The 13485-nt window shown below is 40.0% G+C and overlaps 1 protein-coding gene across 1 annotated transcript; it reads left to right on the plus strand.

The window, feature by feature from the left end:
- The first annotated feature begins 1148 nt into the window (after nt 1–1148).
- On the plus strand, nt 1149–13485 carry LOC105048673 (CDPK-related kinase 5). Its single transcript, XM_073261370.1, has 11 exons — nt 1149–1861; nt 3849–3979; nt 4495–4536; nt 4665–4773; nt 7818–7896; nt 8053–8349; nt 8481–8593; nt 10437–10544; nt 10662–10724; nt 10824–10991; nt 12877–13485. The coding sequence occupies exons 1-11, from the start codon at nt 1280–1282 to the stop codon at nt 13015–13017; spliced, it is 1833 nt and encodes a 610-aa protein (XP_073117471.1). The 5' UTR covers nt 1149–1279; the 3' UTR covers nt 13018–13485.

A 13485-nucleotide genomic window follows, 5' to 3' on the forward strand; every position in this document is an offset into this window, starting at 1 on the left:
GGAGCAAACTGCAAAAGGAAAAATAGAAATCTTAAAAGCCAAGCTATATATCCTGTGAAAGATTTCAAGAAATTTGCCGCAATTCTGATTAATGTTTGATATTACTACACCTTTAAAATCGCACTAAATCTTGCCCACAGCAGATGAAGTCTGGTTGTGCTCGAGGTCCACATTTACCTTCATGAAGCTGGACCATATGCCAAGATCTGATATAGATGGCTTACCCACACCAAGATTTCAGCAGCAATGAACCCTTGCATAATTTCCTCCCATCCTTTCATAAATGCGCTCCCTTCTTTTTGTGTATGTGAAATCTGCACCCCATAGAACGCTGCACACATAAATCACGTCACCCGCTTAACAAAAGTCGGCAATTCTAGCGCAGTCTATGTCTATTCGCTTTCCTGCTGTGAAAGGCGCCTTTTAGATCCATTTCCCGGTAAGTTGCTAACGGCTTTGTATTTCCATGCCTCTCAAGAACTTCTATTTGAACGAATCTATTGCGCAGGATCCAATCAACAAATGCTACGCCAATTCCTTAGGTGCTGGACAAATAGGCCTCTTGTTGGACTCCGGCGGAATAACAGACACGGATCCATAGATGCGTGCACATTTAATCGGCCACCAGAATCCAAGTTCCTTACTATTTAATTCGTTTAACTACCTCCACGGAAAGCAAAGACAAGCACTCCGATGGAACAGCTCAACTAAAATGTTCCTCCTTCTCTCACCCCTCCAACGCATCATCTGAACTTCCCTGAACCGTCCGATCAAAAAGCACCTAGTCCCGACGACGGGACCACCCACCTGATCCGGATGACACCATAAATGAAAGGTCCTGATGGATGACACGTGTCAAATTCTCCGTTCCAATTGGCTCTTCCCTCCTTCCGTCAGACGCAATCTCCCTCACCCAACCGTCGCTCGGTCGAGATCCGGTCACGCCCCCGTAGGCCGTTACGCATAAAACCCTCGCTTCTCTGCGAACGCGACATTGGCACACGCAATATTAAAACTGTAGATCTTTCCTCCGCATAAAGGCTATCTGCGAGCGTTTCTAGGTAGTGTACGGAGGTGATGGGACCTCGTGTCGTCTTCCTTTTAACCCCCTCTACTTTGCTATTTGAGAATTACCTCCTTCTCTCACTAAGAAAGAGGGGAGCGGAGAAGAAGACCAGAGAGAGAGAGAGAGAGAGAGAGAGAGAGGAGTTGGAGTGTTCGGAATTGGTCTTCCTCTCCTCTATTTATTGGATCTCGGAGGGGAGAGAGAGAGTGAGAGATGGGGCTCTGCCATGGAAAACCCTCGGCGCCCCAGAGCCAGAGCTCCGCTTCCTCCACTCCAGCTCCCGAGGAAGAGAAGGCGGAGGGGGTGGAGGAGAGGGAGAAGGAGGAGGCATCCGCGGTGCCGGCGGCAGAGGAGAAGAGTAGCAAGCCGTGGATGTCTCCTTTCTTCCCGTTCTACAGTCCCATTCCCAGCCCCGCCCATAGTCTTTTTTCTAAGAAGTCGCCTGCCGCCGCCGCCGCCAGCGGCGGCGGGGGGTCGGCGACAGCGACACCGAAGAGATTCTTCCGGCGTCCATTCCCGCCGCCGTCGCCGGCGAAGCACATTAGGGCGGTGCTGGCACGGCGACACGGGTCGGTGAAGCCGAACGAGGCCGTCATCCCGGAGGAGGAGGGGGAGGGGGGGCGGTCGGTGGCGGGCCTGGATAAGAACTTCAGGTTCGAGAAGGGGTTCGCGAGCAAGTACGAACTTGGGGAGGAGGTCGGGCGGGGGCATTTTGGATATACGTGCTGTGCCCGGTCCAAGAAGGGGGAGCATAAGGGCCAGCGGGTGGCCGTTAAGGTTATCCCCAAGGCTAAGGTTCGATTTTTTTTTTTATAGCCCTCCTTTTTTTCCCCTTTCAAGTGATCCATATGTTTAATTTTTCTTAAATTTTGCCCCTTAACTCTTAATTTTCATTTTATCTATGTATCCTGAGATTTCGCATGGGGATTCTAGATCGATTCCAGATATCTTGGTATCCAACTAATAGTTTATCCCGCTCGATATTTTTTTCCTTGTTATTCTTATAGATAGCCCGTAGTTTCTGCAGAGAAGACTATGTATTACCCTCCTCTTTGCCTCCCTCTCTTTTTCTGGATTAATTTGGATAATGTCTTTGATGGAAAGAATGTTGACTTTTAATCAGCCAAGTTGCATTGTGTAAAATTCCTCAAATATCCCGTGGGATTGGATAATATGCTTTGGATAATCATAGAGAAGGTGGAAATGAAACCAAATGGTTTTGAATTGACGGAGCTTCATTATGTGCTTGGAAATTTCGTTTTTTATGCATTTTCTCATGCTCTGGAAGAGGAGGGGTTTCTAATGTTATCAGAATTTCTGCTTTGCTAATCTTAATAGTTATTTTGGCTTATTAAGGACCGCTACTTGTGTAGAAATGGTTGCCACTAAATGAAGCGACGTGTGGAGAGCGTGCTTTTCAGAAACCGTTTGGATGACTTGGAAATTTTAAACTGCTTGACTCCTTGGTCAAGAGTAACGGATTTTTAGTTAGAAAAATTGTGCATTTTCAATGTATGATGTGTTCGTGTCCTGGATGACCATTGACCTAGAGTTGATTAGAACTGCATCTGGGCTTAGCCTTGAGAAGAGGATGTAATACGGTGTGGAAAAATTGATTTGATGTGTTGCTGATATATTGCTAGGTTGATTGACCAGGTGAAATTTGGAAATCAATAATCAAACAGACCTGATAGTGTCAGATTAATAAAGCTTACTACTTGGCCTAAATGGATTCAAGCTTGACTTTCTTCTTCTATTGTTTGACTTGGGATACCTTTTCCATTGGCCATAACTCGAACATTATTTGCAGTAGCAGAATCAACTACATTTTTTCTAACATGTTTTTATAATTTTTTTATAGCATTAAAATAGAAGGTAGCTGTTTTATAAGACTACTGAAATGGTGTTATTTGGCTTGGACTTGTTCTGACATGGCCTTAAATAAAATGATATGGAGTACTGGCATGTTGTCAAAAGGTTGTATTGGCATTTTCTCTCCTTCCGATAAAGTCTTAAGTCTTAACATCATCAAACATGCAATATAATATGTGTCACCTCCTTCCAAGCATGCATGTCATTATAAACCATACTGTGCTGGTAGAAAGAGCACAAAAACATGCCAATACCTTTTTTACTAGAATTTCTAATTTCCTCATACCAGATTAAAGTGATCCTTGTACTTATATGGTCACATTTGAAATCAAGCTTAATGGTACCTTTTCTCTTGAAAAAAAAAAATTGCTATGAACTTTATGACCATCCGAGAACCTTTTTTTTTTTTTTTTTTTGGAGGGGGGGGGGGGGTTGTGCCTCGGGTGGTGTTCGTTGATGTGATGTCAGTTGGTGGCATGGCAGTTGCCATCTTCTCTACAGTAATTCTTGCCTGCTTACACTATTCTTACATATTCTGTTTTTTCCGGCAAGATCAAAATAGAAGTATGTGTGAAAAAGCCAAACTTGCCTGTGCCATTAGAAAGGAGGTGCTAGATGAAATCCTTAGATACTTAATTGCCCTCCTACATAATGTGCTTTCTGATTGCAGTGGGACTTATACGTAATACAAGGGCTGTTTATTCTGTTGTTTTTCAAACTAATCTCTTTGGTCTGCATATTTGTGTCTGTACTATGTGCAGGACACTTTATCCTACTGTCCTACTTGATTGTATCTGTAGTATCCAGATTAGCTACAATAAAATTTAGCTTGTACTGTAATGTCAATATCCTAGCATGGTGGTTTTACCATTTAACTTGAATTTAATGGTATACTTTTCTTTTCTGGCAGATGACCACAGCCATAGCTATAGAGGATGTCAGAAGAGAAGTGAAGATTTTAAGAGCTTTGACAGGGCATTCCAACCTAGTCCAATTTTATGATGCCTATGAAGATAATGAAAACGTGTATATAATAATGGAGTAAGCTTCTTATGGACTGTAGCTATTTGGGCTTATGGTTATTTATTCAAGTGACTACTACTTCTGTCATGGTTTATTTTGTTTGTGTTAATAAATACTGACTACTAATCCATAAGATTTTTCCCTGTCCTAAAGTTCTGAGAACGTCTATTTTTCCCTGGCTGCTGAACTACCAATATGCTAATTTAAGCCCATTTTCTTTTTCAGTTATGGACCATCAGTTGCAAGCTATTTTGTTCCTTTACTAAAATGAAATTTTCACTCATACTCCTAGGCTTATAGCATTTAAGAATATATCAACTGGTTCAGGGAATTTCGGATATAAACATTCTTCTGTATTCGCTTTTTAAGGTTTTCATGTTTTTGTTGCGCAGCATTTATCTTTTGAGCCTTCCTGCAGATACAGTGTTTTTTCGTTTGCATGTGAACTATGTATGCTATTATCTGATACATCATTTAAATTCAAGCATGTAATTGATTAAAGTCTTTTATGTTGTATCTGTTGCCTATTTTAGGTTATGTGAAGGTGGGGAGCTTTTAGATCGGATTCTTTCAAGGTATTCCTTTTGCTGATTGATTCTTTCAACTTTAATTTTTATATGGTTATGCATATGTTCAAGGATTAAAGACTCTGGCCTGTGTTTTTCTGATAGTATGTTTACATGCATATACTGTTCGCTGATAGAGGTGGAAAATATTCAGAAGGTGATGCAAAGGCTGTCATGGTACAGATATTAAATGTTGTTGCATTTTGCCATCTCCAAGGAGTGGTACATCGGGATCTCAAACCCGAGGTAATGTGCATGTTGGTTCATGCAAGTTTTCTGGTCCTTGATGGTGGTTTCAAGCTAAATTCATAAGTAACATGTCATTCTGCATATACTATGTCGTCTATAAGTTTGAAATTGTCAAATCTTGTTATGTGTCTTGTAGCTTTTTGTCCATTAGTTTTATCTGGAAGTGGAAAACCTTCTTTTGAGGGAGGGGTTGGAAAATGTAAGAGAGTATCAGTTGGATTAGGAAGAAGTGATGGACTTTATTCCCTCTTTGTTTTCATCCAAAAGTCATGAATTTTATTTGCATTTTGGATAAAACATTAGTTGGAGGCTCCATTTCTAGACGGAATTGACAGCTTTCTAGGTTCCACTTGTATCTAAAATGTTCAGTGCCTCTGCAGCCATGCATGCATTTCCTTTTATTGTTCTCTCAAGTTATTATTTTGAGAAGCCTTTCCAGTAAATGCATTCTTATCATAGTCTATGGAAACTACTACTAGAAATTGCATTGATTCATAATTGCATGTGCTGTTTGACGATAGGCATTACTATTATATCCATGATGACTAGGGTGGCTGCTGCTATAGTGGAGGCACAACGAGCAACTTTTATTCCCCATTATTAAGCTCTTGATGGAGACTATGGCCTAAAGTATTGCTGTATGGACAGCTTGCACTGAAGTGAGATAGTGCAACAGCTGGTCTTTTTTGTATACTGTTACTTTCAACTTTTTGATGATTAGTGATCTGTCAGAATGCTCAGAAAGATCTACATAGCATAATATTTCGTACATCAGCATCAAGCGGGGGGATTATGGGACCTTAGTTTTCTCTAAATGTACCTGTCTTTTAATTCTCAAAGCAGTACAATCTTGCCTTTGATACATGTCCAGGTATTTCAGTTTAAATGTCTATGTGTGTAGGTAACCAGGTAAGGTAGGTAATATGTGGTTGCAGTTGTAACTTGTAATACTTCATTAAAACCATCTTAGTGTTTCCTCCTACCAAAAAGCAAGCACTGTGTCTACTCTTGTACCCTTTTGATATTATTTTGGATCTGAATACTTGTGGATGGAGTGGACGGATAGTCTTTTACACTTCTTTTCATTGACTCGATTGCTTATGTATTATCTAATATTCTAGGAGGAAGACCATGCCGACCAAGTATTCACATTTTATTAAAGTGATTTTTTTTGATAGGGGAAATGGGGTAATGCATATACTGTGTGCTGTGTTTTATGCATGTGCATTAGCAATCATCAGATAGATTAACTGCATGCAATTGGATATTGATTAGTTAATAAGATATGGAAATATCACAAATTCAAATTCCTTAGGTTATAAAAATCCTTTTATGATTAGTAGCACTTTTTCATAGATTTAGACCATTTGGAACTCATATATAATGCTGATACATGGTGCTATATGTGAAACCTTTTAGATGCTGGAATTGACAAAAATGCAGTCACCTAATGCAGGGATGAGCCCCAGATATATGGAATCGTTTGGGTTATACAGCACTATAGCAGAATCAATGTCCCTGTGAATGGAAAACATGTCCCTAATACTTAGTAATTTAAACATGCCATGGTATCAAGATAAATGGTAGATTTCCAGATAAATGGCCCACTACATATTACATATTTTACAAAATTGATATTTATGATTATCAGAAACTGAACATTTTGGATTCATCTCATGCATCAGTTGCTAATAATAGGAACAAGTTCTTGTAGTTTGCTTGATGGCATGACTTGATATATGGCCTCAAAAGCATTCACACAAACTGAATTATTGTAATGTGGGTTTTATGAGGCAAAATTAATGTGTAACTATGATAGCACAATGATGGTATGAGGACAAAACATTTAATTGGATTCTATTGTCGGTATCAGACCTATGCAATGAATTATCTTTCCCGTCGCACTTTCTTTAGATAGATTGCATGTTCTTTATCAACTTTTCCATCACTTTGTCTGTAGGGAATTTCTGGACCCTTGTCCTAATTGCATGTGCTTTAATTGCCACCAATTAGGTAGGTGTCTTCACCAAGGTTTGAAGTGCTGGATTACGGTAATGTGGATTTTATGAGGCAAAACTGATGTGTAACTATGATAGCACAATGATGGTATGAGGACAAAACATTTAATTGGATTCTATGGTCGGTATCAGACCTCTGCAATGAATTATCTTCCTCTCACACTCTCTTTAGATAGATTGCATGTTCTTTATCAACTTTTCCATCACTCTGTCTGTAGGAAATTTCTGGACCCTTGTCCTAATTGCATGTGCTTTAACTGCCACCAATTAGGTAGGTGTCTTCACTAAGGTTTGAAGTGCTGTGTGCTTGTGCTTTGCCAGCAACTGCACACATGGGCAAACCACGGGATATGTATATTGGCATCTATCCAAATGGCATGAAAAACACTTTGGTTATTTCTCGTTATCCACCAATTGGCCTTGGAAGTTTCATGGTAGGCTTCTTTCATGACTAAAAGGATCTTGGCTTGGAATTTGGTACTTTTTAGGGCATCGATGCCTTATTGATAGCAAATTATAAAATATTTTGTTCACATCCATCTATTTAGCATTCTCATTTACAACTACGCTTCATTGTCAATCCTATTTTGATAAGAAAAAGCTCAGATGTGTTGCCAAATCACATGATTGTATCCTCTTCAAATGGCTCGTGTTTGAATTTTACTGGTTCATATATAAATTACTGAAAATGTCTATCCCTCATTCTGTCTGTTGTTTCTACTGGAACACCTTGATTATTTTATCCATAAGCTGAAACTCTTTCTGGTTAACACTGGCAAGTAATGTTTTGAATAAATAATTTTCTTAATCTTATTGCGGGCTTAGTTTGATGGTATATCAAATGTCAGCATGTACCTTTGCCTGCATCTAGACAACAAGTTCTGATATTTATCATTACCTGCAATGAAAATTCATATGATTTTATTATCAATTTGAGGTATTCTGGTTGAACCAGCATACAGTTACTACTATCTGTCTATTTACTATTATGTTTGCCTCTAATTTTTGATGTTGTTTGATCAGAATTTCCTTTTTACTTCCAAGGATGAGAGCTCCCAGCTAAAGGCTATAGATTTTGGCTTATCAGATTTTGTGAAGCCAGGTGCATACTAATTGTCATGATAAACGTTTCCACTTACCCTGGAACTTTATGGGGTCTGAACTTAGATTTCCCTTATTCAGAGCTTACTTCAGTATCGCTGTCTGTTCTTACCTGTGACAGTGTTTAGTTGTACCTAATGAGTTATGTGGTTTGCAGACGAAAGGCTTAATGACATTGTCGGAAGTGCATATTATGTTGCACCTGAAGTTCTTCATAGATCATACAGCACAGAAGCTGATGTGTGGAGTATTGGTGTGGTTGCATATATTCTCCTCTGTGGCAGTCGTCCATTTTGGGCCCGTACCGAGTCTGGTATATTTAGGGCTGTGTTGAAAGCTGAACCTAGTTTTAGTGAGCCACCTTGGCCTTCTTTGTCTCCTGAAGCAAAAGATTTTGTTCGGCGCTTGTTGAGTAAGGATCCACGAAGAAGGATGACTGCTGCACAGGCATTGAGTGAGTGTCCTCATGATTGCGGAAATATCTGAATTTGCTGTCTGTTCTTTGCAAACAATTATTACTTCCATTCTACATATCTGATTTTGCTGCTCCATCTTTTGTAAATGTATATTACTTTTCTTTTGCAGGCCATCCATGGATTAGAAATTGCAGTGATATAAAGCCACCACTCGATATTCTTACATTCCGACTTATTAAAGCCTACATGCGTTCATCATCCTTACGTAAAGCTGCTTTAAGGGTGCGCAGTCTGCGTTCATAAAGTTCATTAGTGTTTCTAGATGCATGCTTATTTCTATGGTACAATTTCTCTAATTACTCTTTTTGCAATTGGCAAGTACTATTTTTAAGGAGATGCACTTTGGAAGATCATTCATGAGTCATGGCCTATCAGTATCAATTCAACTTATTTTGCTCGCTTCAAATATGTAGACTTCTGATATTTCAGTTTGATGGTAACATGTAATAGCTTTTATGCGGTCCTTGATTGGATAGACTGCTTTAGATGTTAAATCTCAAAGTAGTCCTTAATTGTTTTGACGTTAGTATGTTGAAGACTAATCTTTACAAGTCTTACACGTTAACTGCCAGGACAGGAGGGAATTTAGTGAATTCAGGGGCAAATTAGTTTGGATTATCACGTTGCTGGTTGATTTTAATATCTACCATTATATAAGTGCAGTGCAGATGACTATTCAACTCCTGAGGCACTTGAACCTGAAGGATGGCAATACATCAAAGTCTTTGGGTCTTTTCTCTGTTCTTTTAGTCTTAGGTTGTGAAGACAAGATTGTAGAAGTGGCATGTGAAGGCTCAGTTTTTAGTGGAGTTAATTAGGCACAGAGTGTGTCAGTTGAAAGTGTATCTTCTTTTAGATCCTCTGCACAAGTACATTTGACCTTAGATTTAATCTAGTTAAGTATTGTAAGGTCGCAACTATTCTAGATGCAACTTTGCTTCTAAGAGCAAGATTCTAGTGAACATTTATTTGCTTGGGATCTTTCTTACATACAATAAGGGACTTGCTTTTTCAAGGATATCTTAAGACAGTCAATGTGTGTACGGCAGCTTCCGACGTCTTTGACTTAATGACAATCCTCTAAAAAACATAAAAATTGAGGCTGATCTTATATGGGATGTAGAAGTGATAAAAAGAACCGCGCTCAATTGGTTGCTTGACTTAGCTGTTTGAAAGATTACTTTTTTTGCTGTCTTTTTGTTTTCTTTTTTTCCCCCCGGGTGGGGGGGGGGTGCGTGAGTGTGGGGGGTTGGGTGGTGTGGGGGTCGGCGGGCGTGGTTGGGAATTTGTTACCTTTTTTTTTTTGAAAAATTGTTTATGGCATTAATATTTTTTTTTCCTGGGCAATGTTCTTCTATATTTTCTCCTTGTACTCTTGGTATGCCTTCCTATACCAGGAGTACTATTTTGTTTGGAGGTTGTTTGTGCTTGGGAGGCTGAGCATTTGTTTTCCTCTTTTTCTCCTTTTTTATGTACAATATAGTTGTGCAGGTTGTGCTTCCATCCTTCCTCAATAAAAGAAGAGCTTGATAGCTACTCATGACTTGGCCTTTTTTGCTCATGGGAGAAAAAGGTGGTGCTAAATTTTAATACACGTCAAGTATGCCATCCTGTGGCATATCAACTAGTGAAATATAGTATCAGGAAACATATTATGCATCTAAGATGCTAAGAAGGCTCATAAATGACTGACAATTCATTTTAAATTGTTGCAAAGGCCTGGGTCAAATTCTACAAGCCAAAAAGAATTGTTAAGATTTGATGGTTACCTTTGCAAGTCTAGTGAAGTAGAACAACATAGTGAACTCTAAAGAAATAATTGAAAATAATATCAAATAGTTTGTTCCAGAAGATTGTTTACGTACAACCTAGCTACTCAGTTGCTTTTTTCTTATTCATAGATATGCAAACCAACTTAGTGATCCAGCTTTTTGATTATGGCCACTTTGTAACTTTGCGGGATGTGCTATCTAAATATAAAATTGTATTTTGTGTTGTTTAAGTGTGATTGTGGTTCTGCTGATTTATCTAATGTATGATAGTAAATATTTTGCATGTGTGACAGGCTTTGTCCAAGACATTGACCGTGGATGAACTTCTTTATCTGAAGGGGCAGTTTTCCCTCTTGGAACCAAATAAAAATGGATGCATAACTCTAGACAATATCAAGATGGTAAGTAATTTTTAAATAACATTTAAGTTTCCCTTTGGAGTTGTGGTCGTTGAAAAAGTATTACTAATTAGCAGTTGCTCTTTATAATTGTAATTTCTATAAATATTTCCCATGCAGGCGTTGATGAAAAATGCAACTGATGCTATGAAGGAATCCTGCATCCAGGATCTTTTCGTCTCAGTATGTGTTTGATTGTCAGAAATTTTTCCTTTTCCTTTTATATTGCTCAACTTTCTATTTGTGTTTGGATATAAAAAAAACTGTATGGCCATTTGTCAGCTTAGTGCTCTTCAATACCGAAGAATGGATTTTGATGAATTCTGTGCGGCTACATTAAGTGTGCATCAGCTTGAAGGTCTGGATGGATGGGAGCAGCATGCTCGTTGTGCTTACGAGCTTTTTGAGAAGGATGGAAACCGGGCTATTGTCATCGAGGAACTTGCTTCAGTATGTTTAATTTTTCATTTGATGAAAACTATTTGATATTATTGCTAATGCATTGAACCATAGAGTCAGGCTCATATCTGGCAAAGCCAGAACCTGACACCAGCCATGTCTGAGAATATGATACAATTTTTAGCTGAATGTATATTGCTTTTAATTTTTGTGAGATTGGTGTTGGCATTAGAAGCTTAACATTTCAGTGATATGACGTATCTATATAATGGTGGAGTGGGGGGAGAGAGAGAGGGTGGGAGAGGGAGGGTGGGAGAGGGAGAGGGACGGGGGGAGAATGAGAGAGGGTAGGGTGCTTGTCTAATCCGGACTTTTTGGAACGGATGTCATTGAAATTTTTTGAGGCCATTACATGAGCGTTCAAATTTTATGTACACAAAGCTGTCATGGAATAAGACTAGAATCAGATCTAAGATCAAGGAGGTTATAGTCCTAGAATCAAGATTTGTCATACCGTGCCGAACCGGCCGGTACACCCCATCTCGTACCGGACCGGTGGGGAACAGGTATGATTCGGCCGGTAAAATCGGTACACCGGCGGTATCGAAGAATAAAGAACGAAAAGTGAGAAAGAGAGAGAGAGGGGAGGGAAGGGAGGGAGGTGGGAGCCACCGGAGGCCGGCGGTGGCTGGCTGCGATCGTCGGAGGGCTTCCGAGCCCCGTATCGCCTGATAGGGCTTTCAAGAGAGCAAAAAAGAGAGAGAGAGCGCTCGGAGGGGGGTGGGGAACCTATCGGACAGACGGTGCCTCCGTTGCGAGGCTCCTGGTGGCCGACGAGCCGACGTCGACGGCCTGAGGGCGGTCGAGCTGGCGGAGCCCCTCCGCGGCTCCGCCCCCTTCTTCTTTTTCGAAACAGACGACGTCTGTTTCGATTTTTTTTTTTTGTTTTAAACTTATGAAGTCGGCAACTGGGTTGCCGACTTAAGAATTTTTTTTAAAAAAAATAAAAATCGTGAAGCCGTCAAATCGTTTGCTGACTTCACTTAAAACCATGTTTTTAAAAAAATTTGCGAAACAGGGACGATACCCCTGTTTCACGCCTGCGGCGCCGCGCGCGTGGACGGCGCCCTCCGACGGCCACGGCGGCCAGTCGGAGGCCATCCGGCGGCCCCGCCGGCTCTTTCTCCTCTCTCTTTTTTTTTTCTTCCTCTTTCTCTCTCTCTATTTCTCTCAATTACTTTCTTTTTTCTTCCGGTTCGGATCGTCGGTTCGGTATGGTATGAAACCATACCGAACCGTACCGCCGGCCATTTTGGACGGCCGGCGATACCGGTTCAACAAACCTTGCCTAGAATCTAAGGGAACTCCGGCAGGTTCTTGTTAAAAATAAATAAATAAATAAAAGATGAAATTGGCCAACTCTGGCAGGTTCCTGTTGAACCCTCTTTTTCTTTTTTTCTTTTTTTTTTTACTGGAGGGGTAGCTTCCTGTTGAATGTGGAAGGCATAAAGCATTGTATGAGCTCAAGTAATTTTGCATGTTCCACTATTCAGGCAATTGAATGGACTGAACCTATATTACATTCACTTCTTGTCTACTTTAATTACTATGTGCAGGACAGATATTGGATTAGTTGATAAGTGGCAATTTTTTATGTATCCTTTTTACCCTGAAAGTGTAAATCTAAATAGCCCATAATATTCTAACATATTCTTTTTAGTAGGACATGCTACCTTTGACATCAGTATTTGAAGACTCATGCAGAGATATAGTAAAATTCTTCTTGACTAGATATTCTAAATAATTTATAATGATCATCATTGCCGACCCTCCTTGACTCCATTTTTGATCTTCAGTTCCATTTTTGACACTAAAATTTTATTTTGCTGACACATACTGAATGGATAAATGTCTTTCTTCTTATGGCATTTTTCAGGAACTGGGGCTCAGCCCTTCTGTACCTGTTCATGCTGTTCTGCATGACTGGATTAGGCACACTGATGGGAAATTGAGCTTCCTTGGATTTGTTAAGTTGTTGCATGGTGTATCTAGCAGAACTCTTGCAAAGGCACGCTAGTTCACCAAGTCTGCATTGCTACCCCTGAATTAGCTTGCCTGCCATTGCCTGGCGATGGATAGATGAATAGCTACGTCCGTGTGACACATTGGTTTTAGGTTCCAGATAGCAAATTGCTTTGACAGATGATGTCTTCGGAGCTTGTACACTAACAAAGACGTGACCTTCAGCAGCTTGTCAGTAGCTTAACCATGCCATGAAATGTCTGCCACTTGCTGAAGTCCAGAAATTTTATGCTTTAGGGAAGGGGATATGGGATTTTCCCGTGTCCTTTAACTGTATTATTTTGTTCATGTGTTTATGGTTCCAGTGCTATCACATAGATTGTTGTGATTGTATAGCAGATGCTTAAATTTAGTGGGGACTGCGATGCTTGACTAACTAAATATGTATCTTGGACACTTTTTATCATGACACGGTCTCTGTCATTTCATTAGGAAGAAAAAGTGGAAGTGAAAGTATTCTGTA

Source organism: Elaeis guineensis, chromosome 7 (genome assembly GCF_000442705.2).
Source record: "Elaeis guineensis isolate ETL-2024a chromosome 7, EG11, whole genome shotgun sequence".
Classification (NCBI taxonomy): domain Eukaryota; kingdom Viridiplantae; phylum Streptophyta; class Magnoliopsida; order Arecales; family Arecaceae; genus Elaeis; species Elaeis guineensis.